General features: G+C 33.3%; 1 protein-coding gene across 8 annotated transcripts in view; it reads left to right on the top strand.

The window, feature by feature from the left end:
- GPHN (gephyrin) overlaps nt 1-26,808 on the top strand; it is a 596,826-nt gene that overhangs the window by 401,406 nt on the left and 168,612 nt on the right. For 2 of the 8 annotated variants that reach the window (XM_057732172.1, XM_057732173.1), the window contains exon 10: nt 4,837-4,893. The exons of the other annotated variants lie outside the window; for them this stretch is intronic. In XM_057732172.1, the coding sequence (XP_057588155.1) occupies nt 4,837-4,893 (57 nt within the window). The remainder of the gene's footprint in view (nt 1-4,836; nt 4,894-26,808) is intronic. 8 annotated transcript variants of the gene reach the window in all.

A 26,808-nucleotide genomic window follows, 5' to 3' on the forward strand; every position in this document is an offset into this window, starting at 1 on the left:
ACCTATATGGGGTTCATAATTTCTTTTTAGACAGATAAGAAACTTGGAGAATAAAAGAGCATGAATTGAGTTATTCTATGGCTAGTGGGCAGGAAATAACTTGCCTAAAAGTCTAATTTTGTATGAATTGTATTATTTTGGAATTAAAGCTATTATAGAAACTTAGAGATCAAAATTATAAGTGTATAATAAAATATAAATAAATATTTGAAATGTTAAACCATTGGAAATTGAAGCCTTTGAAATAAAGGATTTCCTAAGTATAAAAATTTTTTGTAAGTGGGGGCAGTTGGTAGACCTGTGACTTGCTACCAAGATTTGAATTTTTGACTTCTTATTTCTTCATTATTCTTTGCAATATTTCCTTAATCTTCTCTATCCTTTTATTTGTTTGTCTTTCTCCAAAAATGCATGAGAAGTATTTAATTTTCCCTGACACATTTATAAAATTATTGTTTCTCTTACTTTCATTTCTTTCTCCCCTCTTTTTACTTTGCCTTAATAAATCACAAATGAAACAGGATTGTTTTACAATGAATCACCAGTTTTATTGAAATGACTGAAATATGGTGAACTGAAATACTAACCAGATCCCCAAAAGAATTTTTTTATTTACAAGAGTTTAAATTTTGAGTTCTCAAGCAAAACTTTTTTAAAACCTGCTTCTCCAATCATAACTACCAGAAGCAATCCATAGCTGTACCAATATCTACTGAGTGATATTGGTTGGAAGATAAACAGTTTCTAAGAAAAAAGTTTTATTTCCTGTCTTTCATACCCATACTTTAAAGAGTGGCATAATAAAATAGGATTAAAAATATCTGTCTTTCACGAAGCGAGAGAGTAGCACAGACATATATATACTACCAACTGTAAAACAGATAGTCAGTGGGAAGTTGTTGTATAACAAAGGGAGTCCAACTCGAGGATGGAAGATGCCTTAGAGGACTGGGGTGGGGAGGGTGGGGGGGACTCGAGGGGGGGGAGTCAAGGAAGGGAGGGAATACGGGGATATGTGTATAAAAACAGATGATTGAACTTGGTGTACCCCCCAAAAAATAATAAATAAATAAATAAAATTAAAATTTTAAAAAAAATGCAAAAAAAAAAATCTGGCTTTCAGGGTGTTTCTGAATGTAAATTAGATAATTCTAAAAATAAAACTATTCAGCCCCTACTACAACAGAATTTTTTTTTAACCTATGCAATCTTATTCAAAATCAATGTAAAATATATCAGGAGAGAAAAAGGGGAACTCTACATTAGTCATTCCGTAGATGAGAGCCCAAATTTATGAAGAGACCTGAGAGCCAGAGAATTTAATATCAGCTATGCTTTTTTTTATTGATATGTCTCCAGAAAGCTACTGAACCTCTCTAAGACCTGAGTTCTCTCATCAATAAAACAAACACGCAAAATATATAACCTTTTCTCATAATTCTTCACCAAACACCTTGCAATTAAGAGAAGTGTTAATACGTATATCCAGTGATATGGGTGCCTGCCTTAATGTGGCTTCTACAACCCCTAAATTCTTGAAGATTCATATTTTATTTCAAAAATTAATATAAAGTTGGCTTTCTACTCCAAAATCTTATGTTTGCCTTTAAAAAAATATTACGCTTACAACTATTTATTATTGGCATGCAAGATGAGGGTGAGATGGAGTAATTTTCTACTTTGTTAATAATGGAAATAATTTTATAGTGAGCTCAGTTTTGGAGAACTGAGCTAAATTAAAGGAATCAACAATCCGTAATGTATTAGCATCCAGGCAACTTCTTTTGTTGCATGATATATCTAGAATTCAAGCTCTTATTTTAAAAAGGTGAATATAAATAGCAGTCATTTCACTGCTTTAGAGACTACATCCTGGTAATTAATTCCTGAGGATAGATTACCCAGTAATTAATTCCTGAAGAAATATTCCCAGAATGTTGCAAAAGAGGTGATACAGTGCAGTCTTTTCAGACAGTTTTTAATGGACATCATGTTAAATATATTCCAGCTGAGAGGCTGAATAGAAGATTGAAATGATTTTGATCCTCTGATTTAGGTCTTACAATCTCAGTACAAATATTTGTAAAAGGATTTCTTCAGGGTACAAAAATCATTAGTGATAATTTTTTTTTTCCAGGTAACATTTTAGTTTTCAATATATGTAAATAAACTAATAATCTCAACCAACCCATAATCCCTACAATTCTTTACGTCCAATTCTCAAACTTCATTTATATTGCAGTGATCTTATATGTAGTATAAATATTTGCAATTTTGTCTCTCTTAGTTATTGATACAGAATGTTTAGCCTCAGAAAAATATGTACAAAATTAGCTAATGATGTGAGGCTTTTATAATTACCATGAAGAGTAAATTTCATTTTATCCAAATGCTTATCTTGTGTGATTTCCTTAAATTCTAATGAAAGAAAAATAATAATCAGGTATCTGGATTAGCTGTGAATTTCTTTTATTTATTCTACTCCATCATAATTGATGATTAAGGATTGGCTAGAAGAAATGAGAGCATTACATTTCAAAATCTATTGATTTGACTTTTCTCTACAACTCAAGTTTTAGCATATGCAACAATCTTTTTCAAATTCTTTCTGAAGTTTTTCAATATTAGGGATTATTACCTATTTCAAGAGCCACAAAAAAAATCACATGACACTTGAATTACAGCCTGTGGTTTTATGGCTTTGATATCCACATTGATTTTCTAAAGTCTTCCTCTTAGGAGTTAAGAATTCACAAAATCAGATATAAATACAGAAAATTGGTGTCAAGCATTGACAGATGAGCTGTCTGCTCCTAAAAATCTTTGTTTAAATTGATATATAGTCTGTTTTTCATGTTCAGAGTTCAGTGGTAGTTGTCTTTTCTCTTCTTATATTTCATTCTTTAAGCTTACGTACTTGCACTTGCATTTGGAATTGAAATGATTTAGGAAAAATTTCTTCCATACATTAATATAGTAACATAAAATTTCTTCCATAAATGAGATAGATAGGCAAACAGACACACAGGGACATGTATACATATATGTCCTCTTATAAGCATCAGTTTTTTCCCAACCCATTTATTTCCAGGCCTATTAAGGGAATACGGCTTTAAAGTAGAAATCAGGAATGGTGGATGTTGGTCTTAGATTTGTCATTAACGTCCTATGTTACCTTGAAGAAACTACCTCATTGTTGCTGGACTTGATGTAATTTTAAGCCTTCCAGAAATAAAAGACAATGTAGAAAATGGTGTTCACTTATTACTATATAACAATTCAGTTTCTAAAAGTCTTCAGAAAGCAGCATGAGGCATTAGACTCTATATTTTTTATAGAAAACTATGTAGTTTATCTTTATAATCAACGTGTCAATTTTAAATGCAAAATAACTTTTGATATAAAGATGTTCTCTGAGATCAAAGAAAATAACACAAGAAAATAACTAGATGTTATGAATCACTGTCCATCTAGAGGCCCTTTCTTATAGACTGTTGCCATTCTAGTTAGTATCCATTGTCTCTAAATTTAAGAATAATGTGCAACTAAGAAGAGCAAGAATCAGTGATTATCTTTAGGGTATAACATTTAATTAATGTTGAAGAATTAGTAAAAACTATATCAAGTAAAACCAAAGTTAACACAATTCTTATGGATCAAGATGCTTTTTTTCAAAGTGAAAATCCAGTTTTCTCATGATTATTCCTAAACAATCTCCTTATGCTATCAGAGATGTCTTAAAAGGGATAAGACAGTCTATAGCCTGCCTCCAGAAACTATAATTTTGTAGCATGGTCAGATTTCTCATTTTTTCCTAAGTCTTTAACACTGGGAATTTGGCATCATGTTAATACTTCATCTACTGTCTCCTAATACAACCAAGAGCATCAAAACTAACTTGAGCTATACTGGCCTGAATGGAGACTGTCATTCTGCACATGTAGGAATCCATAATGTAAAAGCACTTGGTCTGAAACTTCCTTCCAATCTCCCCCCCCACTACTCTTTTTTTGAGATTGTCTTCCTCTTTAACCAAAATATTAGTTATTGTTACAGCTGTATTAAAAATCAAAGGGATTTCTAGTTTATACCTCATCCAATAAAACACTTTGGGTTTAGAATCTTCCTTTTCTCATTTGCAGAGTGATGTGAAACAAATTTTTTAAATAGCAGTTTTACTTTTCTTTTTTCCTATCTTACCCAAAAGGAAAATTCAACTGCAATAACTAAAAGCTTTGAGGGAGTTGGTATATCTAACTTTGGTCTGGCATTAAAATTTTCTGGTTGGGCAGCACAATTGTTTAATTGGGAATCTCAGTGACAGCTGAACAACCTCAGTGCTTGGGTCAACAAGCAGAGGAGCTTCACTCTGTCACCTGTCAAGAATGATGCTTGTCAGGACTGATCTTTCCACTTAAGGAACGCTCATGTTGCTAGTCTTACCACTGATGTTTTCTGATATCACAATGGAATCGACACTGAAAGAGACAAAGTTTTCTGCATAGGTATATTTGTAATTCTTTGTTTTTCGTAAGCCAAATGCAAATGTAACACTACTCCAGATACTGCTTCATGAGAAGTCCCCAAGATAACCAAAAGTAAGTGCCCATTTCTTCATCTTAGGAGTAGTGTCATAACAAAGACTGAATTCTAGTGACCACCCTATTTGCAGAGCATGTCGTATAGCCTCTGGGTTAGTTAACTCCTAGGCCTCCTAAGATGTATCTCAAAGAGTCAATTGATGTTTTTGCATGTATTATTTACTAATGTTTAGAAAAATTTTTAAGTTCACTTTTTCTTTATTCTGTCTTTTTTACCCATCTTCCCTCATTGTAGCAAATTAGACGGCCGGATGAAAGCAAAGGAGTTGCTAGTAGAGTTGGATCCCTCAAAGTAAATATGTTTCTAACATTTTTTGGCAAGATTTTGTCTATAGCCTACACTTCTTCCTTTTTGGAGGGTGGTGGGAGGAGAAGGGGGCTTTTTCCATTTTTCACCATCCCATTTTGTTTTATTTTAATATTTTTATTGGCTGTTGGGTCATATTTATTTTTTGTTTCAGCTACACATAGAGCAACCAGCTGAAGGCAAGCTGCCAAATAACTAGCTTTGAGTGGCACCACAAACAAGAGAAAGGGCAACTGCCTCATTACAGGTGCCTATAATTTGGGGTTCTAGAGTAAACCGTTCCTCTGATTGATGTCACTGACTATGTATTAAGTTCCTGTTACACACAGAACTAACATTTATTTTCAGAGTATTATATCCCCTTTTTACTTTTTTTGTTAAAAGTAATTAAATGTTACTTTAGGGTCATTACCATTTGTAGTTCATTCTAGAAAATAAATATTATGAGTTAATAACATGTATTATATATATGTAATCTGAAGAATTAGAGGAAAAAGGAATTTCATATAATGCTAGTATAGTGGGCTCACATATAGCTAATAGTAAGCACTCTTAATCCCCTTTATTTTGTTAAAAGTTAAAAAATTGATGTAACAATCAACAGAAACTGATATTTACATACATGTTTGCCCATTTGTGTATGTGGCCTACTAATATACCACTTAAAGATTTCTGATCTAATGGTCCCATTTGATAGTTGTTAAATATCCATTTGATCAATATATCTTGGGCACTCGATATTCTAACATTTAATCATGATGAAAAGGTAAATAAGTTATCACCCTTAAGAGTCATAGACATAGCCAATTAATCACTCTTAATGCTGCCACCATAAATGCAAGGTAGAAAATTTGCTGAATTTTAAAAATGTACAGAGAAATCTTCAAAATTAACCACTTCTATCTCAGTCCCATTTGTCCTTACAGCATTAGTAACTGCTAAATTAATCAAAATGACATAATTCACTGTACTGGGATGCCCCAAAATTCAATAACTACTTTGAGGCTAATATTAAATCATTTTAAAATTTTACAAACTTCCAATTTATTTCCATTTAACAATTTATGAAGCACTAATTTCTGCACTCTTTCCTCTCCTTGCCTCTTCTGCCTTCTTAAGTTTACTTTTTTGTTGTTGTTTATTTATCTGTGTGTGTGCACACACAAGTGCACATGGATGAGGATGTGTCTGTATGTTTGTGTCCTTTATTCCAAACAAGCCATCTTCTCTGTTCTCTAACACTGCTGTATACTGGGTAGCATTTTGTTGTTGTTATTTCACTAAGAATAATCAGAGGGGATGGGAAGTATTGATTATATACCTATTTCAAAAACAAGGCAAGCTAAAATTATTGTCAGAAAAATATAACTTTATGTGTCTTCATCATGTATCAGTAGCATTCCTCACTGTCTACCTGTGAGGTATCATTTTAATTTTTTGAGGGGAGATAAATCCATTATTGTTGAGGCTATGGATTATGACTCAGATTCAGATGAAAAGGTGCAGTTTAACATAACTTTTTGGAAATGACTGATAGGAAAATAAAGGTATAATGGCATCCATACCTGCAGCACCAGCTGCTATAAACTGGATTGTGTGTGCGAGTACATGTGTGTTTATCTCAAAGTTCAGCTTTTGGATGTGTAGAACTTCAAGTTGTAATTGTATGTTTATTGTTGTTAAGTGTATATATGGTATGATTATGTATATACACATAAATATGTATAAGAACAAAACATACATTTTAGGGTTCAATCAGTTTACTTAAATATGGATGCAGCCTTAAATTAAAAAGTGTGTTTGAGAAAGAAAGGCAAATTTCTTAATTTTTAAATATCTTTACTCCATATTTCTACAAAATAGAAAATTTTGAAGTGAATCTCTAAGGGATTATAAGGATAGTTAAGGTATTTATTTTCTCTAACACTTTGGGGAGAAAAGATGCTGTAATTAAAATATTCTCTTCCTAGTCATGGTTTATTGAGCATGTATTCTTGCACTATACAAAGATCTTTGATGTTTTGAAATGTTTGCCATAAGGCAGTGAGAAATGTATAATGCTATGATCTTATTTTTAAAAGGAAAAAGGAAAACTGAAAAGAGAACAAGTTGCTTTTTCAATTCATTTTCTGATGTTTACATGTAGCTCCATCGAAAGCTGGAGGAGCTCAGAGATCACCTAGAAGGCAATGTGAAAGGATACTCTCTCAGAGTAAATGTACGATTTCACTTGGTGATTTTTTTTTTCCTAAACTTCTGCTGACTGGTAATTCCACATCTGATTGGTTTGTCCCCTCATCTCCATCTTTTTTACTTTCTGTCTCTTTTCTCCCTCTTTCTTTTCTAACTGCAGCTTCACGCTCACGTTTATGAAATAAAGCTTAAAGTGGCAGCGTAGAAGACCTTTAAGCCCCACGAACACTGCATTTGATTTAATAGCATTCTGGCTCCAATGCAAATTAAAACTTTTTTTTTTTTTCCCAAAATCTGTGTTTCTTATACAATCATATAATTTTCTGAGGATCTTTTCATGACACTTCCTTTGGAGCTTTTCCATTCACTGTGTCTTCTGTCCCTTGTTGGATATGTCAGCAGGATTATAAATTATGGGCTGGATCCAAGTGATAGAGCCTGGATGATTCAATTTCAGTTGTCAAAAAAAATATTCGGTGTTAGAATCTCATCATAGGTAATCTGGCAAGTAGACACATCTATTCTGAGTTAATAGACTTCTCTTAGCTCAGACTCTTTGGGAATAACTAAGATATCATTTTTGGTCTAAAAATAAGAAAATTAGGCACTAAGAACCTTGACTATGAACACTGTTATGTAACATCTTACAAATACTTGAGATAATGGCTGATACACCCAGGACAAAACTTTGAAGGAGAACAGTACCTTATAGCCACTCAATATGGTACATATATCATATAGGCATACTAACAATAGTAATTTTTTTGACAGTTCAAACTCAGAATGCTTGGTCCTTCTCCCAAATATATCTTTTCAAGATAGATGGAATTAAAATCACTAAAATGGTATATGGGATAAATATGGTAGAAGAAAAGCTAAAATATAGCAGTAAATAATTTCTGTCTCTCTTTAACCTTGACCTCCTATTTCTGAGGCTTTATAAAAAAGTTCCTATGAAACAGCCTCAATTTACTTCTCCCAAGATTATTGCCATACATTTAATTCATGTTGCTATAATAGTTTGTTATGAAGGATAGAATAAAAAATAATAGTGCTATGATAATTCTCTGGTTTCTCAGCTTTGTTTTTAAGTATATACTGTGTGTATTATGTATATCTCTTCATTAAATTTCTGATTAGTAAAGGTCAAAGTTTTCTATTAATATCAGTCATTAAATTCTGATAGCTAAACAGAGAAGGAAATTAATGTTTCTCATTTTTCTACTTCTTTCTTTTGAATCAGTCCTTCTTTTCAGTCATATTCTTAGAGATTTTGAAAAATTATCCACATTCATCCCCAGAATCTATTCCACTGTTTTAAAAAAATAAAAGAGATTGATATGAATTTTATGATTAAATCAGTCTGGATATATCTGGATGACATTCTGGAAACTCTTAAAAGATTCTGACAATGTATGTATGTAGTGCCATACTCTTCCCTAACCAGTTGTAAACAGTGATATTATTTTTCTTTCAATGAAACCAAGACCAGAAAGTTGAGGCTTGCTAAGTCTGTATGGTAGGGAGTTAGTGTTAGATCAGGGTTAAACTGAAATCTCTGTGCTTTGAAAATTGGGTTTTCTCATGCCACTCTTTAATTTCTATTTTTCAATACCTGTACTGCATGGTAGAGTATGAATAACTAGTCTCAATGTCTTCATCTTTTGTTTCATTTCACTGGGTCACACTTTGTTCTGATTACCTTTTTTCTAAAAAGATTGAATATAAGGTATATCATTCTAAGATTCCTATTAACTAGAAAAGTATGCAAAAACAAAAAAGAAATTGTCAAAAAGCAAATAATAGTATCTTCTTTACAGAGTTCAGCTAGCAAAAGACACAAATCAAAATCTTGGTTGAGTGTTCAGTTTCTCTCCTTCCCTTTAATCCTTCTTGCCCCAGAATGCCTTAAAATATGCCTTGTATATTAAAAGTTGTTGCTTAGAAGCAGAATAAAGTTATTCTCAGTACCATAGGCTATATAAACAGATTTTGTTTCTAAAATGAGATAAATTGGCATATAGTGACCATTCCATTTTGTGAACATTTATTGTAGGTGTCCACACAGAAGAGCAAGTATATGAGTGCCTTTTAATTCATTGAGACAGTGCTAAATATTTCAATGAGATGAAAGATTCAGAACCATGTCGCCACTTAAATATTTTATTTAATAGTTGAGGAAGGTGAGACATCATTCAGAAGTTTGGAGTAAGGATTTAATTAAAGCATTCATGTTTCAATTGGTGTCATCTATATGACAGATTATTTTTTAGAGGAAAAGAACCCTGCATTTTTATTTATTACATATAATCAAGTGGTATAAAGTAGACTATTGTATTAAGAGGTAATTTTTAGAACAGTATTAAATTTTGTTTATTTCTCATATGAAAGCATACTTTTTTATTTTACATGGAATCTTCTATAGCAAAAAGTAGAGTACATTCGATTCTTGAATTCTAAGTTAAGAATGTATCATCTTTTTCTGTACCTTGTACACAGTTGAAGTATTCTGAACCCTAAATGAGTTTTTAGTAATTTTAATAATAATAAAATTATCATCTTGTATCTAAACAGAGTTTGCCTAATTTAACTACTGCAAAAATAACTACAAATCCTTAGATTGATAATGTGTTGAGAATAATGACTGTAGAATAAAACCACATAAAGGAAAAAATTAGTTTTCCATGTAATCTAATGCATGAATCTAGTAGGAAGAATATAAATCAGACAGAGAAAGACAAATACTGTATGATATCACTTGTGTGTAGAATCTAAAAAATACAACAAACTAGTGAATGCAACAAAAAAGAAGCTGACTCACAGATATAGAGAACAAACTAGTGGTTACCACTGGGGAAAGGGAAGGGGGGAGGGGCAACATGGGGTCAAGGATTAAAAGGTACAAACTATACATGCAAAATAAGCTACAAAGATATATTGTGCAATGCAGGGAATATAGTCAATAGTTTATAATAACTGTAAATGGAGTGTAAGCTTTAAAATTATGAATCACTATACTGTATACCTATACTTTTTTACATCAACTATACTTCAATTAAAAATTAATTAATTAAAACGTAATGCACAGGATTGAAGAACAGTGCAGAATGTTGATAACTGGAAAACATAAGATAATGCAAATGAATTCCTTTAAGTAATATACATCAAGGTAAATTTATAAAATTGAAGTTAATTCATTAAAGAGACCTGGGAAGCTTGAATGTTAAAACATTCAGAAAAAAGTAGATAAGTGTTCATGAAATAAAGACAAATATAGAAAGGAAAGGAGAGGAATAAAAATACCTCAAAGCCACAAATTTTGTATTTTCACTCAGTCTATGTAATATGATGATACATTTCATTCAGCAACAAATATATACAGAAAGGTTTTGGATAATCAAATATGTTAATTTTTTAAAGGCTTTAACAAACAGTAAAAGGGAAGATGACTTATGAAGACAGATTATTGAAACATAACTGAACTAAGAAGAAAGGTGATGACCTAGAAGGACTATGATAATTATAAGTACTTGCTATGCTAACACAAAAAAAGGGATGGTACTATTTGAAGTGGAGAAAGTTAAGGGAGGAGTTATCACTTAAAAGAAGACTATATTTTTATTAAGTTTAAGAAAAGTGTTTGAATCAAGCCAGAAAGTAATGTCTTTTGCAGAATAGTTTTTAAATGTTTAATAGTTTCCTGAATGCCAATATAAGACTAGTATGAAATCGGGTAATATAAATAATGAATTAAATGATTGTGATTTTATAGATCTTTTAAGATGAGTATTTTCATTCCAGCTTTAGTTCTAAACTAACTCACCTTATATTGTTGATGAATTGTCTTTGGGTTTTTTGCACTTTTTTATTCATTAAATTAATACTATAACTCGGTGTCAGCAAACTACAGCCCTTGGGCCAAATCCTGTTTCTCTTTTGTGGGACCATGAACTAGGATAATTTTTGCATTTTTAAATGATGGGGGGAAATCAGAAGAATATCATTTTGTGACATGTGGAAAATTATATGAAATTCAAATTTGTGTCCCAAAAATAAAGTTTTATTGAAACATAGCCACACTCTTTCATTTGCATATAATCTGTGGTTGCTTTTGCACTACAGCAGCAGGGTTGAATAGTTACAGCAAAGACCATATGGCACATAAAGCCAAAAATATTTACTATCTGACTCTACAGAAAAAATTTGTCAAGACCTGCTAAAACTGGTTATTGTGTCAAGATGACAGTGACAAAAAATTATTAGAGACTGTATGAAATTATCTTCATTTCACAAGCTGAGAAAAGGAGAGCTGCTCATTTTTTCTGGGGATGGTTTCATTCTGCATGGAAGCATGCACTTAAAAGAGTTGATCCCCTGAAATTTTCTACCTTTATGTTTTTATTCTTCCTTTTTACATTGTTTTTCCTAGCTGCTCTCTCTTCATGTGCCAAACACACACACAGGCACACAAGGTAAACTCACCATGGAATTACATTAAACCCTTCAAATATAGAACTATCGTATGGATGAAATATAGATTATAAATTCCTCTTCTTTGGGGGGCCCCCTTACAGAGATTTAAAGATAAATTCCATTCTTGCTTTTTAAACTTTTTTAAAATGTGTTTTTAGAGTATTTTTGCTGTACACATTTTATTTTTCAGTTTATTACCTCCTTTCATCTTAATAAAGATATTTCTCCTGAAAACCATGATCAACTTTTGATTTCTGCTAAATTTCCTATTTGACCTCACCTAAAATCATACCTTCTATAGGAAATTTCGTATAACTAGGAAAGACACCCTGAAGTGATCAAGTAACAAGTCATGTAGTGCTTAAAAGTTTGGAAGTGTCTACATTTAATCAGCCTACTTTGATTGAAGTGAGGAAGAACAGCTGGAACATTAGTCCTTAGATGAATAATCTTTTAGTAGCTTTTAAATGAGTAAACATCAGTTTGTTTATGTACTCTACTTTTTTTAAGCAAATTACAGGGTTTTTTAGTTCTTGTATGTAGAACATTGAGCCTCCTAAGTCTTCCCTGTTTGACATTTTGGCATTTACTCATATTAATAGTATGTGTTTATTCACTATTTAATTTATAACATGTGACAGCCTGAGTATCTTGGTAGATAATGTTTTATCATATGACCCAATAACAATAATGATGAAGATGACAATAAATGAATTTTAAGATTATCTCTTTGGAAAACTGACTAATTTTGCTATCTTTCACTTTATTAGAATTCACTAAACATGTAAAGTTAATTAATACAATTCTGAAGTTCCAGTTCTACTGAAAAATAACAAAAATCTTTCTTCTACTTTGAACCATCTGATACTTATAAAATCGCCTGCAATAGCCTAAGACATCATTTGGAGTGTAAGTGACACATTTTGTGAGGTGTTTAATGCTTTCTGTGGAATTGCCCTTCACAGACCTGACTTTAATACAAAAATAAGATACTAATAAAAGATCTCCCTGACAAGTAAATTTCCCTAGTAATTGAAAATGGAGAAGTGAGGGGGAAAAAAGATAAGACTCAAACTATTTTGAAAAGATAAAGTTTTTCAGTTTTATGGGTATAGTTATAGGAACAGAACTAGAACTAGTATCCTACTAAAGAAAATCAGATGTGTATGTGGTTGAAAGAAAGGTTTAATTTCCTAATATGTATAGAATTGATCATATTTTAGAAACTACCTCATAGTAACTCAAGTGGCAGTAATATATTTTATCACAAATCTTTGTGATGGTGAATGTAAAACCTTCTGAATATTATTTCACACAATTCAGTTTTTGAGGATAGAAGGAAGAGATTTTGCATATTCACTCATTCAATAAGCCCTTATTGAGTGCCTACTATATTCTGCTCTGCTGGGTGCTGGAAATACACTTAAAGATCAAATCAGATAATAAGGACATTTTTTATTTTACCAGTGTGCCATCTTCTTTTGTACCTTATTTCCCCACCCTAACTTTGTATTTTGGAAGTTCATGAAGAATTTGTAACTAGAAAATTCATACTTAAATATTTAGCTCATATGGCTTTCTGACAACATAGTGAAAGAAGAGGCCACAAAATTGAACTTGGCAGTGTCACAACAGGCCAGGGAATTATCAAGTGAAAGTCATGAAGATTAAACATGGTATTAAGTATAAAATAGTTGTCACAAAAAAATGAGTGAAACATTTTGATAAAAGATAGGTCTGGAGAAGAGTTTTGTGTTTCAGTTTTTTTAATATCTTTTTGGTGTTGCTATTGGCTTATTTGTTTATTTAGATTCAGTAATGAGAATGAAATAGTAGGAACAGGAAATCAGAATCAGAATACTGAGCTGGCTTTGGTGCCCTCTTTGAAGAATAATATGAAAATGTACAGTAGAGTCATTCTATAAATAATCTCAACTGTAGTTTGCTAATGTTAAGACAGTGAGATCAGGGTGGTACTATAGGAAAAAGTGACCAAGACTCCTCTTTCCTGTTAACCTTAAATGAGCATCTTCTCAGCAAGATCATACCAGATTCTGACTGGGGGAGTCATCTCCGTCATGGATTTTTTTTAAGCCAGGTATTTTTTTTATCACAAGGTTCGCCTGAAATAGTATGAACCTTGAGATCTCAAGCTCGAGTGTCTGTTTATAAGGCTGTTTTATTATCTGGCAAATGTGTTGGTGATGGAGCCTTCTAACTTCTGAGACCTTTACTGTGCTATCATTTCCTCTTTAACAGTGTTTTCTCTTCCCCACTGCAAAACCAGGCTCGGCTTCCCTCGTGCTCATCTACCTATAGTGTATCTGAGGTATACTTTGCACGTGTTTTCTTACATGATCAACAACATGCTCGCCCTCACCATTTTTCTTATTTTATTTTCCTTTTGCCTTAATTTATTTTGCCTTGCACTTTGCACTTGGCTGAAAGGGATGAAGGTAGCAAAGGGGAAAGGTTAGCTGTTTTAGGGGGAAATTTCTATATTTTCATACAGCACTTTTTTCTGAGTAACTTTTTTTTGGCAATCACTGTATCACATTCAAATGGTTAAAGCCCAAACAGTCAACTTGATTGTTGCCACCACCTTAATTCCATAAAGATTCCTTCGAACTGGGTCATTTGTTATTAAACTCATATTGGCTAATGACAGATTCCAGTTTGCAGACCTGTATAGGTTTGTCTCTGGTAGCTGAAGATTTACATTAAATTAGTAACAATTCTGTCCCGTTAACCATAGACAGAGGAAAGCATCCAAATTGAATATTAAATGAAAATTTAATATGATTCTCCTATTTATATATAAAATAGAAGACTCACTCCCTTTTAAAAAACTGATTAGGTTACTCAGGAAAATAGTCATCTTGATACTTGTATTTGTATAAGGTTCTTACAATCTAGAAAAGCTTATCACTCATAAGATTCATGTTCTTTTAACAGAATACTTTACATAAACTTTGACCTATGATATTTGCCTTTTAGGGGTTTAATTTTTTATTCTTACTGTGTTAAACCATAGCATAAATGGGTTTTCTGGTTGTATAAACCAGAGTCACTGAAATATTATTAACGGGCTTTGAATATCCTTTAAGTCTGCTATTCAGAGCAGAGGCACTATTGAATAGCTAAGAGAAAAGTGTGTATGTACCTCAAAATATGACTAATAAATAACAAGATTTTAATAGCCTGTGAACTTTAATGTAAATTTTTACTTTACGGATATAATATATTTCTGTACATATTTACTTTTTGCAGGCTGTTATAGCTACTATGTGCAGGCCAGTATTGTCAGCTTAATTCTGATTGCAGAAATATTATCTCTGAATGTCATGCAAAAAACAGAAAGATGGCGCTGTCTAAAATACCAGGTAACATGTGCAGAACCACAGGCAGAATATCATCTATTGACTTTAAGACCTTATAAAAAGCCTCGAAAGGAATAGCATTGCTAAACCAGTAGCTTCACGAAGTTGAATTTATTGAGTCAATAGAATTACAGCCATCTTCTTTAATTTTTTCCTTTGCAGGTTACAGCTGTTGTAGATTTTTTTTTCCTCTTAAAACCCAATTTCATGGAGAAATGATTTCTTCTTAAAATGTGTATTTGTAGGGAGAAACAAAGTAATGAAAGGCAAATGAATTACTTATGATATTAGCAAAGACTTTTGAAAGAGAAGACTGATATCATCTCATTACCACATTTTCCGTAGGTCTTTTCTTAATACCCCAGGATTATGATTCCCAGTGTAAAAAATATATAACCCATTTCTTTCTACCACTTCATCCAGGCAATTCTCCATTTCCCATGAGAGTGTTTAAGAAGTCTACCATTGGCATCATCTCCAAACACAGCCTTCAGCATCCATCAGGGTATTACTTTCTCTGTGACAGCATGTTTACAGGAGGGCTCTCAGGTTGGAATGTGGAACTCGTTTCTAGGGGGATGGGATTGTGTATGCTGTGGCCTTTGCTCTGTAGCACTCAGCTCTTAAATGAACTCTAGCTTCACCTGGGTTTGTTTCTTTCACTGTGACACATGAGCTTTATTTACTTGTCATGAAGTGTGTTTCTCCTTTTGTCACTTGTGGTAGGGTTTCTACATTTCTATACTCAATGCCACGTCTCTGTGGACTACATAAGGGGTGTTTATGTTTAATTTATGATGCTATAATGACCAATACCATGAAGAACTCCTTAGAGAATCTAACATTCATGATAGTCCTGTAGACAGAAATAGCCTTCCATAATTGTTTCCTGTTTCATTTTAAATTGGTAAATGATTATTTCACAAAATTTTAGACTATTAGCTTTAATAATTAGAATTTCAAGGAATGTTCTCATGTTCCTGTTTTCCATATGGAAGCCTCTTGATGGAACTGTTATTTATTTTATAGCATCACTATGGAAGTAACCAAACCTTCCATGCCTCCGTCTCTTCTTTCCCTTACATTTACATCATCTTCATTTACCTCCACTGCTGAAGAAATAAATTCTCCAATCCCTAATGTAGCACACTGATTTTACCAATTTCATGTCACTATCTTCTGTGACATTCATGAGACCAAAAATGTCTTGTTCAAAAATGAATCTGTCCATGAAATGTACAAAAACAAGATCATTTCTAACCTTACCTGGCTCAGCAAATGTTATTCCATGTGTTACTGAGTCCAGGCTTGCTCTGCTTGCCACAGGACAGGCCAGTAAATTGGGAGACGAGGTGTTGAGGCAAGAAATAGCTTTATTCAGAAAGCTGGCACGTGGAGAATATGGCAGACTAGTGTCTCAAAAAACCATCTTATCGGGGTATGGATGCCAGTTTCTTTTATGGAACAGAAAGGGGGAGGAGGTAAATGAAAGTGAGGAAGTAAAGTAAAAAGGCCATTTTTCTTGCAGAATATCTCCATAATTGACTGGCATCAAGGAGGGGATGTGTTTATTTCTTCTTTTCTGCAGCCATTCACAGGTGGGTGGGGTCAGAATGTCTCTCTGTGAGCTGAACAAAGGCACTTTTGTTTAACAGTCAGGCAGAAAGGCATGGTTCCCTGTGGCAGGCCATTATGTGTGCTTACAGCTATAGACTGATTATAATAACAAAAGCAATAAAAACCAAAGGTTAAAGTAAAAGAAACAGATCCAACATGGAGTCAACTACCTGTTATACATGTAGTTCACAGCCCCTTTGTAAAAAATACAGTTCTCTTACTGTGTGACAAGCTCTGTGTTTGACATCTCACTTACTCAGTCTTCACTGTGGCTCTGTTTGAAGAAGATATTATTGTCTTCCTCATTTTGCAGATGAGGAGACTGAGGCTCACAGAGGTTAGATATCTTGCCCAAAGTTGTAAAAGCTGCCAAGTGAGTAGCAGAAAATCATTTGTCTTAAATTCCATGCTTTTCGCTTTTCGGGAGTTATTAAAAGTCATCAGCTCTCTGAATAGCATGCAGTAGTCTTGTATTTTCACAGTATATATTTACCTGGTTCAGGTTGACTATATAGTTTTAGATTTTATTTTATAAGAGGATACAGGTATTTCTATAAGATATGAAACTTTAATTCAAGGAAATATTAGAAAGGCATTTCCTTGTGTACTTTGTTATTATTTTTCTCATAGTCATTTAATAAATATTTATTGATCACCTACTATGCCTTACTTAAATATAATTATAATCCTCTAGCTATTTCTTGATCTTTGGAATTGGCTTCACATTTAGAATGCATAAAATATTATGAATGTAATGAGATCAATGTCTTAAGTTATACACTATTGTTCATCCCTTCAAGCCAAGTTATAAAAAGGAGGGTCAGGGGAGGAGAGGAACTCACCTTCCAGATTTCTAACTAATCTTCAACTTTGTTCCAGCAGCGTTCATTTTTTTAAAGTCCTTTGAGAAAATTGCTTTAGAATTCCCGTAGCTTAAACCAAAGCCAGAATTAGCACTAACTTGATAGAAATGTTGCGGAAATCCAATCAGCCTGTTGAGAAACCAAGCACCACACTCGGAGGGTTGGAGAACTCAGGTTTATGAAGCCGGCGGTCCCAGACGAGCTAATGCTCTAAAGTTCTGGGGCCCCGAGCTCAGGATGAGCTTTACTTTTATAGGGGTCAGGGCACATGGTTACAGTTAGCATTGGTTGATTGGTTACCTGGTTACTATAGGTTACGGGCAGTTATGGAGCACGGGATTTGCTATGGGTTACGTGCAGGGGGTTTCCAAACAGAAACTTTCAGGAGCAGGAGCAGAACATTCCCTACTTATCAGAACATCTTAAGGTTGCAGTTGATTGCTAGGTCATCTTGTTCTTATTTCAGTGCAACAAGCAGATTTTACAGAAGCAGAGCAAGCATGAAGTTATTTCTAGCTGAGTGCAAATTTCTGATTTTCCTCTTCAGAAATAGTGTTCTTTCTGACTTACTTGAAAAGCTGGAGTATATACTAGATATAAATCTTTTATGATTTGTAACAGTATCTAAACCAAAAAAAAAAATTAATAAACATTGATCCTTTTGAAATCTTGTTTTTAATGTCTTAGATTTCCCAGTAGCAAGATTGATTTAGATAATTTGAGATTTTGAAGCTAAATTGATTTTTCCTGTTGAGTGGACAGAGACTGAAACTTAATTATATTTTTACTTAATGCTTCTAAGAACTTTTACAGGACTTCCTTGAAGGTCCATGCTTCCACTGCAGGGGCACCAGTTCGATCCCTGGTTGGGGAACTAAGATCTGGAACCCGGTGCAGCAAAAAAAAAAAAAGAAAGAAAGAAAAGAAAAGAAAAAAGAAAGAAAACTTTTAGCTACCTAAAGGAAAGGTAGCATTTTTAAGTTGTAACATGCAAAACAGTTGCTGTTTGAACTCTTAACCCACTATTAGCATATCAATTCTGATCTAAACAACCTTGAGTGACTGACAATTTGGAGCTTATACAAATAGAAGTTTTAGTTGAATTTCAAATAGGAAATTCAAAGAAGGAAGGGAGGAAGAGAAGGAATAAAACTTGACTTTAAGCACTGTAGCATTTCCTGATTCAAAAGGAAAAATGAGGGCATTTTTTAAAACACCAACAGGACCACAAAATGTTTAAACTGGAGGAAACTAATAAAATATTCATAAAATGAATATTCTGCACTGTTAGATAATCACATAAAATTTTCTACTTTACAAAATGTCACTTAGAAAACCTTTATTAATTGATTTCTTATTTATTTCAGTATAGTTGTCTATGATGTTCCACATTCCTTTCACTCTTATCTGAATTATTTTTATACTGTTTCTATATAATAGTTGGGAATTTGCAGGTAGTGTAAAGAAATCTGTTGGCAATGTATCTTGCAAACACTGCAACTACTGCTACCAAAGTTTCTTAACTCCTGCCTTTTTTGAATCTTTAAAAATGAATTGGAGTATATAAATTGTTTGTGTCAAAATAAGAAAATTAAATACATATTTCTCTCTAACATCCAAATAAGTGGCCAGCCATAAAGATCGTGGGAAAACACATTACTTTTTCTTTCACAGGGATATTTGATACATATAATCAAAACATTCTTGGAAAAGAATTGAAAAGAATTGGTTACTAATTTTTGACAAAAGACAATGGGTACTTCTCCCTACTTGGGCATACGTTCTTAAATTTCCATAATAAAAAGATTTTTTAAACACGCTATTGTAGTTGACAGTAATGAATTTTTGCTTATTCTCATATATTGCCTCATATACTGTGGTCATTTGAAATACATAAGAGGGTCATCAATGGAAATAAGACATGAGAATCCTAAAGTTTAAGATGAGGAAATATTAATGCATAGGTAAGTTTAGGACATTTTTGAAGTAAGTATCTTTAAAATATAAACTGTATATATCTTTGAGAGAGAAAAGATAGAGCTATAGATAGATAGAGATATAGATAGATAGATAGGAAGGGAGGGAGGGAGGAAGGAAGAAAAGAAGAAAGGAAGAAAGGAGAAAGAAAAGAAAGAAAGAAATCTCTTCTCCCTGTGTGGAAATCCAGCTTTCTACAGAGATTAGCTTATTGTCTTGATGTTATCATTTTTCCTATGCTATAGAGAATTTACAAATGTAATAAATTAATTAGAGTTATGGATAGAGTCCAAATAAATGTTGGCATGTTGGCATATACACTAAAGTGACATAGCTCACTTGCATTCATACTTATATTTCCAGCTGCTGTTTGAATATCTTTTTATGATTTCAAATTTAGTACATCCAACTTCTGTCTAAATCCCTCTCTCTGTTGTGTTCTTAAAGTTTCTTAGATCATGTTTTTAAAGTTTACCAGCATATAAATCTTCTAGTTATTTTTTACCCTTCCTTATTTTTCATCTTTGGCAATGTGCCATTAAATTTTGTCGTTTTTGTTATTTCTTCCTTTGAATTATCTCCTTTGAGTTATTCTTACTTCTAACACATGCAGTGAACTTTGTAGCCAGATCTGCTTTCAAATTCTGGCTTTAGTAAAACAAATAATGAACTTGGTGTGTCATATAGAAGGCACTCGAAAAATATTTGGGAATGATGAGTTACTATTCAAACAGATAAATCAATATTTCTAACATTTATACAGTTTCTACATCTGGGTGTCAGGAAGAATTGATAATTTATGTAAAATCTAGTAGAGTACCTGGGACATAGTAAGGATTAAATAAACATAACTTTCTGTTTCATCTCTAACTTGGATGTTTAAGCCCTAATCACCTCAGACTTGGATTACAATAGTAGCTAAATAATTGGATTACCTTTGTATAGTCCTTCTTCCCTCTAATTTCAGACTAATCTTCCTAAACACTGCTTTAATTCCTTTTAGTTCCCTAATCTAAAAAGCTGTAATAGCCTACCTCTGAGTTGTTGTATCAAGAGTAAATGCCTCTCTTGCCTCTTTCAAAGTCCTTCATTCTTTGGCCAGCCACTGTTTATCTAGTATTATTCTCTAGTGACCAGCTCCTCCTAGTTTGCCTAGGACTTTTCTCATTTTAGCACTGAAGTACCATGTCCTGGGACCGTCCCAGTTTTAAAACTGAAAGTTCTGCATTCCAGAAATCCCCTTACTCCCTGGCAAACAAAGACCATTGGCCACTTACTCCCTATCATGTGCCTACCACTCCAGTCAGGGTGAACCTTCTTGTCATATTATGTTCCTTCTTTCTTGTTGGCCATTATGTGTGCTAGTCTGTTTCCCGGAAATGCCCTCCTCCACTTCCTAGTTCCTGTCCATATTCCTCCAGAAAGCCTCCTTTACCAGCTCTCATTCATCCTAATTATCCTATCAAGGGAGTTTCAATTGTGCCTATAAACAGTATTACCCTATATTGCTTTTCCTCTTGCCTATTTGACTGTTTTTCTACTATTCCTTACATGTTGGTGATCAACTGGATTCTTTCCCAGATTCTCTTGATTTCATTTCTCACTGTATATCTGCACTGTCCAAAACAATAACCAGTAGCTCCATATGACCTTTAAATTAAAATTCATTAAAATTAAATAAAATTTAAAATTTACTTTCTCAGTTGCAACAGCCACATTTGAAGTGCTCAGTAGTCACATGTGGCTATTGGCTACCATATTTAAAAGTATAGACATAAAACATTTTCATTATCACAAAAAGCTCTGTGGGATAATGGTGCTCTGTATACTTCTGGGTTGATCTCATAATCAACCATTGTTATTATGATCATCACCATCCGTCATCATTATTGTTACTTCTGCTTATGACAGAACACTTAAACTTTGGACAGAGATCATTTTGGAAGCTTCACATATATTACCATTACATCACTATATGGTAACTACCTTGGCATCAGCTCCTATTTACAACCCACATCTTTCTCCAGAGCTGTAAGCACCTTGTACATAACTCAGCCCTTAAATTTGAACCTTCATCCGCTATTTCAATATATGACAGTACCCAGTCACCAGACTAGAAACCTGGGAGTTATATCCCTTATAACCAAGCAGACGTGAGTCTTAAAGATTCTTCCTCTTTTGTATCTCTAGAATCTATGCCCTTCTCTCCAGAATCACTGTCAATTATGTAGTTGGATTTTTCATCTGAATTACTAGATTAATATCCAGACAAGTTCCTCTACCCTCCTTATTTATTCCATAAATATCTCTAATCCATCTTCACATGCTTACCAGAATGAACTTTTTAAAATGTTAATGTAATCATGTCATTCCACTTTTTAAACTCTTTTCAATGGCTCTCCATAACCCTTAGGAATTGGTCCCTACCTACCTCATCAACTACCCCTCTTACCACACCCTATCATGGTTAAAACTAGCTTCAGCCATGCTTTTTTGCCATTTCCCAGTTGTCAGGAACCCTCACGTCTATGAATTGAGCTAGCCTTTTTCTCTGACTTTCCCATCTTTTCTTTACCCAAATTATAATTGTCCCTTAAAACTGTGCTCATATATCCCAGCTCCAGGAAACCCTTCCTGATAACTTTCCCCCTTCCCCCACCCCCATCTGAGTTAGGAGCATCTCTTACATATCCCCATAGCAGTTTGTACTAAATTCTACTACGGTATTTATCATGGTGTATTGTAATTGTATGCTTTACTCATCTTTATTGTATTGTGAACTCCTAGAGACCGGAGGCTACTTTCTTTTTAAACTATAATTCACAGTCTAGATTAGTTTGGGGCAAACAGTAGATAGTAAGTGTAGTTTGAATGAATGACATTAATTATGCCTTTATTGCTGTATCTATAATAATATTCACTTTGTTATTAGATTATGAAACTTGTTTGGGTGAAGACATTGATTTAGCTACTTTACCCCATCTTGCACACACTAAATGTTTAATAAACACATGTTAACCAAATCATGAATTACAGCCCAGTCTCAAATATCCCATTATATATGTATCAAATGTCCCTAACTTTACTAATTGCCTGAAGCATGTATTAATCTATGTCAGTGCTTCTAAATTCTACACTGCCTGACTGTTCCTACAGTCTACTCTAATAACCCATTTTTAAATAAATAACAGGGGTAGCTGGCCCAGTTTTTCTTCAGTGTGGGCTCAAACAATATCGAACAGTTATCCCAGTCTCTACAACTTTAATTCCTTGTTGATCTTAGATGTAATAAGAGCGAAGAGTCTCAAACAGTAGAATTGACTTTCTTGCCCTATTGTTGAAACTTGAAGTTTACGTAGAGCAATGCAGCTTTGTTCTCTGTGACCCCAATCAGTCTCTTTGACATCCTTGAAAAACATTGGAAACTAAAAGTTTATGAGAAGTCACACTCTCATAAATTCACATGGGAATTCAGATGGGAATCAGAATTGGTACCCAAGCAAAAAAATAATAATAGAAAGCTGAGGTTTATTGTTAAGTCAGTAAGTATTTCTTAGTTAGCTTTCGACAAAATTGTAGTCAGAATCTAATGTTATTGATTGATAAATAAGGTGTATATAGGCCTCTGATTAAAGCTACTTCATCTATTATCAAGACACAAAAGGAGTATTGGCAGGCAATTTAAGTCAAAGAAGACTCAAAATATAAATTTCCAGTGGCTTTTGTTCTTTTTTTTTTAACTCTGTATCCAGTAGTGAGGGAAATTGACATCAAAGTGATTTTTACTTCCCACTGGGATAACCTGTCATTCTTTTCCTTCATGTAACCTTATGTACCACAGGCCAGCACTGTGTCTCCATTTTTCTTTTTCTTTATTAACCCAATTGTCACTTCTGTATAGGAGGTAATACCAATGCATGCTTGCACAGCTTCCTGTAAATTACAGAGGTTTAATGAATTCTGAGCAGTTCCCATGCCCTGATGTGGTTCATTCCCATAGATTTACAAACAGGTTTAGTTTACCACCAATCCTGTTCTAATTTTTAAAGATTCAGTTAAATATCTTCTTGACTACTATCAATGTAAATTTTCTTTTACTTGTTTTCAAAAGTATGCATTTGGATACAATGGAATATATAGCCTGGACTTCAGCAAACAAAATTATCAGTTTTCTCGAATCACCTTATTTTTCCCCTTTGAAAAGCACTTCCCTTGTCAACCAGCATTCCCCATCTAAACCACAGTACAAGAAGTGATTTGTGTGTCTGTTTTCTCAAGCTCCTGTGAAGATGGTGCCATTCAGATTCATAAAAGAGAAGTTAATTTATTATATACAATGGATGTGTAGTGCATCAGGGCTTACTTCTCTCCCAGAATTGAAAAAGATATAGTAATTCTTTCTTTGCTATTTAAAGAAGTTCAGTGCTTTTTAAAGCCATTTGTTATTTAAAGTCGTACTTAAAATTTCTTCTTTGGGAATTCTCCCTATTGCCTTATTCTTTGAATACTAAAATCTCTAAATAGCTTCATGCTTACCATGTGCATTTAAGAGTTGAGAGTATGAGGCCATGTTTTTATTTGAGAGGTTTTTTTAATTAACTTTTTATTTTACTGAAAGAATCAAGAACTTTAACCAACTTCTTAACATATTCCAAAAATGTTCATGCTTTGGTGGTAATTAATGTGTTATTGGTTGTCTCACTGTGCTTAAAAATCTGAGATTGGGCTAGATTTGAAACCCAGCCCTACCTCTTACTAGCTTTGTAATCTTAAGTACTCGATTGTTAACTTGTCTGCACTTCATATTTCTATAAAATGGGAATGATATCACTTTAAGGATTGAATTGATTAAGACTGCTTGGTGCAGTGCCTGATATGAATAAGTACTCAATAAATAGTAATTATTATGATTATCAGTACTTATTATCATACTAAACGCCCAAAGGTGAAGTTATTTTTAGTTTGAACAAACTCTGTCAGACATATTATATGCTACATTTGTCAGAGTAGAATGTGTTTTACATATGATTATTAGCCACAATCTGACTGAAAAATCAAATATTGTTAGCTCCACTATCAACTTGACAGAAGTTAATGTCAACACTTGTGCCATTCCTGCCTTGCTTCTTTTTCCTCATCATTGTCAAGTGTGTTGAAGATGATATATATGAACATATATCTATGAGATATATCTTTTTTTCATTCAATGAGTTGACTGTCTTCTCCAGTTTTTATCTTGCCTTTTTCTCCAAAATCACTTTCCTATTTAGTGGCTGGATTATTTATACACATACACTCCACTTCACTGAAGATTATGGCTACAAAGAATAGTGCTTTTATTATCATTATTTAGGGTAGGAAAAAGTTTTCCTTGACCCTTTTAGGATCCCTGGTTGGGTCTGAAAATTAAACTAACAAAGATTAACAAGAAGAAGCATACAAATTTATTTAATATAAGTTTTACGTGACATGGGAGTCTTCATAAGAAAATGAAGACCCAAAGAAATAGTTAAATCTGGGTGTTGTTATGCTAGCTTTGATGAAGAGAGGACTGTCATGGAGAAATATGATTGGGCATAAAGTATGAGCTAAGGGTAGTAAACTAAAGAAATTTAGTAAGGCCTGTTCATTCTTACTCTTCTTGGTGTCCTTCTATCTTGGAGAAAACGATGCTCCTTTCCTCGGAGTATAAGGAGGACACCTCTCATTTGAGGGTCTTATGACATTTTTCAGGGGAGAAGGGCAGGGGAAGACACGAGACCTTCTTGCTTTCATCATTTTCTCATACTTCTTCTTTAATTCAGTATGCCAAGGTGCCATATTTTGGGGTAGCACGTCCTGAACCCCATCATTATATTGTCCTTAAATTCCATTATATGTCATACTCTACAAACAGTCATCAACTTATAAGTGGGGCAAAGTAGTTTCCAATGAAAACAACTTTTATAACTGGTTACCAGCTATCTAGGCTAGTTCTCAAAAGTTTATATAATCTTTAATAAGCTGAAATGGTGCTATGGTTTATCTGAATTGAGAGTCAAATAGACATATATGGATTAAGGTAGGAATCTATGTACTATTTGTAACATTATTTCTTGAGAAAATGCTTTTTAACCTCTAACAGAATCCAGCTTACTCCAAAGTATTTTTACCCTGGCAAATTCTGAATGGCAACAGGATCTTACATTCTGTTTTCTTCTTCCAACAGCTCAAATAGGACATCTTCTTTAGCATACTCATTGTAGTGGAAGGTAAAGGGGGAGGGAAACTGGCAGTTTGGGGCAAGGACTTCTTCACACTGATCATCAATCAGTGTTTGTTGAATGAATTTATAAATTGAATATTTATATCAAGGATTTATGCATATATAGTTGTTTCAATAAGCTTTCTATAGTATGGTATTATTATTTCTAATTCCTCTTTCTAGTGAATGCCGATTTTTCTGACTTATTAAATGCCTTCTGTGTCCTTAGCATCTTGTAAGCAAGATATAGGTCTTTGAGCCAGCTAAGCAAAGTAAAACAAATATATGACTGTGAATTAAAAGAGGTGATTTCTGCTGCATGGTCTGTTCATGAGAAAGCTAATATATCATGAATGTAGCAAACAAGATATTTAATCCTGTTAAATATTAATGGTATAATTTTAATTGGATTTGGGGATTGGATTTTGATTATCTTGTATGCATTTTGCTTTCTACTTGAAAGTTTAGTCAGAGTGCCAAATACAGATAAAACACATACTTTGAACTTGAAAGTCTATAATGGATCTTGATGCCCTGAATTAATGTAAAAATTGGAATCGATATAATAGTTGTTTTTACTTGATTGTTTATGCTTCCAGGATTATTGCTGACCCTACCAGTAGGTCACAATTAGTCATCAAGTGTCTGTTGAGCATCTACACTACAGAGTGGATATTACTATATGAGGTATATAGAGAACATAGCAAAAATTAAAAATGGGGCCTCACTTAAGAATTTTACAAATTGGAATATTGTCTGTTTTTTAAATCGTATTCTCTGTATACAGGCTGTGGTGTTCAAAAATATTACTAGGGAAAAATACCTTTGGCTTGAAAACTAAAGCTATTTAGTGTTAGCGTCAAGGAAAAATCTATAGGAAAATTACCATTTTGGAGTCCTGTGTTCACAGAATAGTCATGGAGGATTTATTCAAAAGTTTACCTAATTACTGATAAGTCCCAAAAAAGAACTTGCATAGGGCAGATTTTCCTAAAATAGATCTGAGTTCTTGGGGTCTTATTTTATAACTTTAAAAATGCCATAATATTTCTTTAAGACACACAGAGATGGTGTCAGTTACTCTAAGTTGGTGGTAAGGCTTATTTATTTGCCAAGTACACACCTCTTTGGAAAGGAGAAATAAAAGCAAAGC

This window comes from Hippopotamus amphibius, chromosome 4 (assembly GCF_030028045.1).
Source record: "Hippopotamus amphibius kiboko isolate mHipAmp2 chromosome 4, mHipAmp2.hap2, whole genome shotgun sequence".
Classification (NCBI taxonomy): Eukaryota; Metazoa; Chordata; class Mammalia; order Artiodactyla; family Hippopotamidae; genus Hippopotamus; species Hippopotamus amphibius.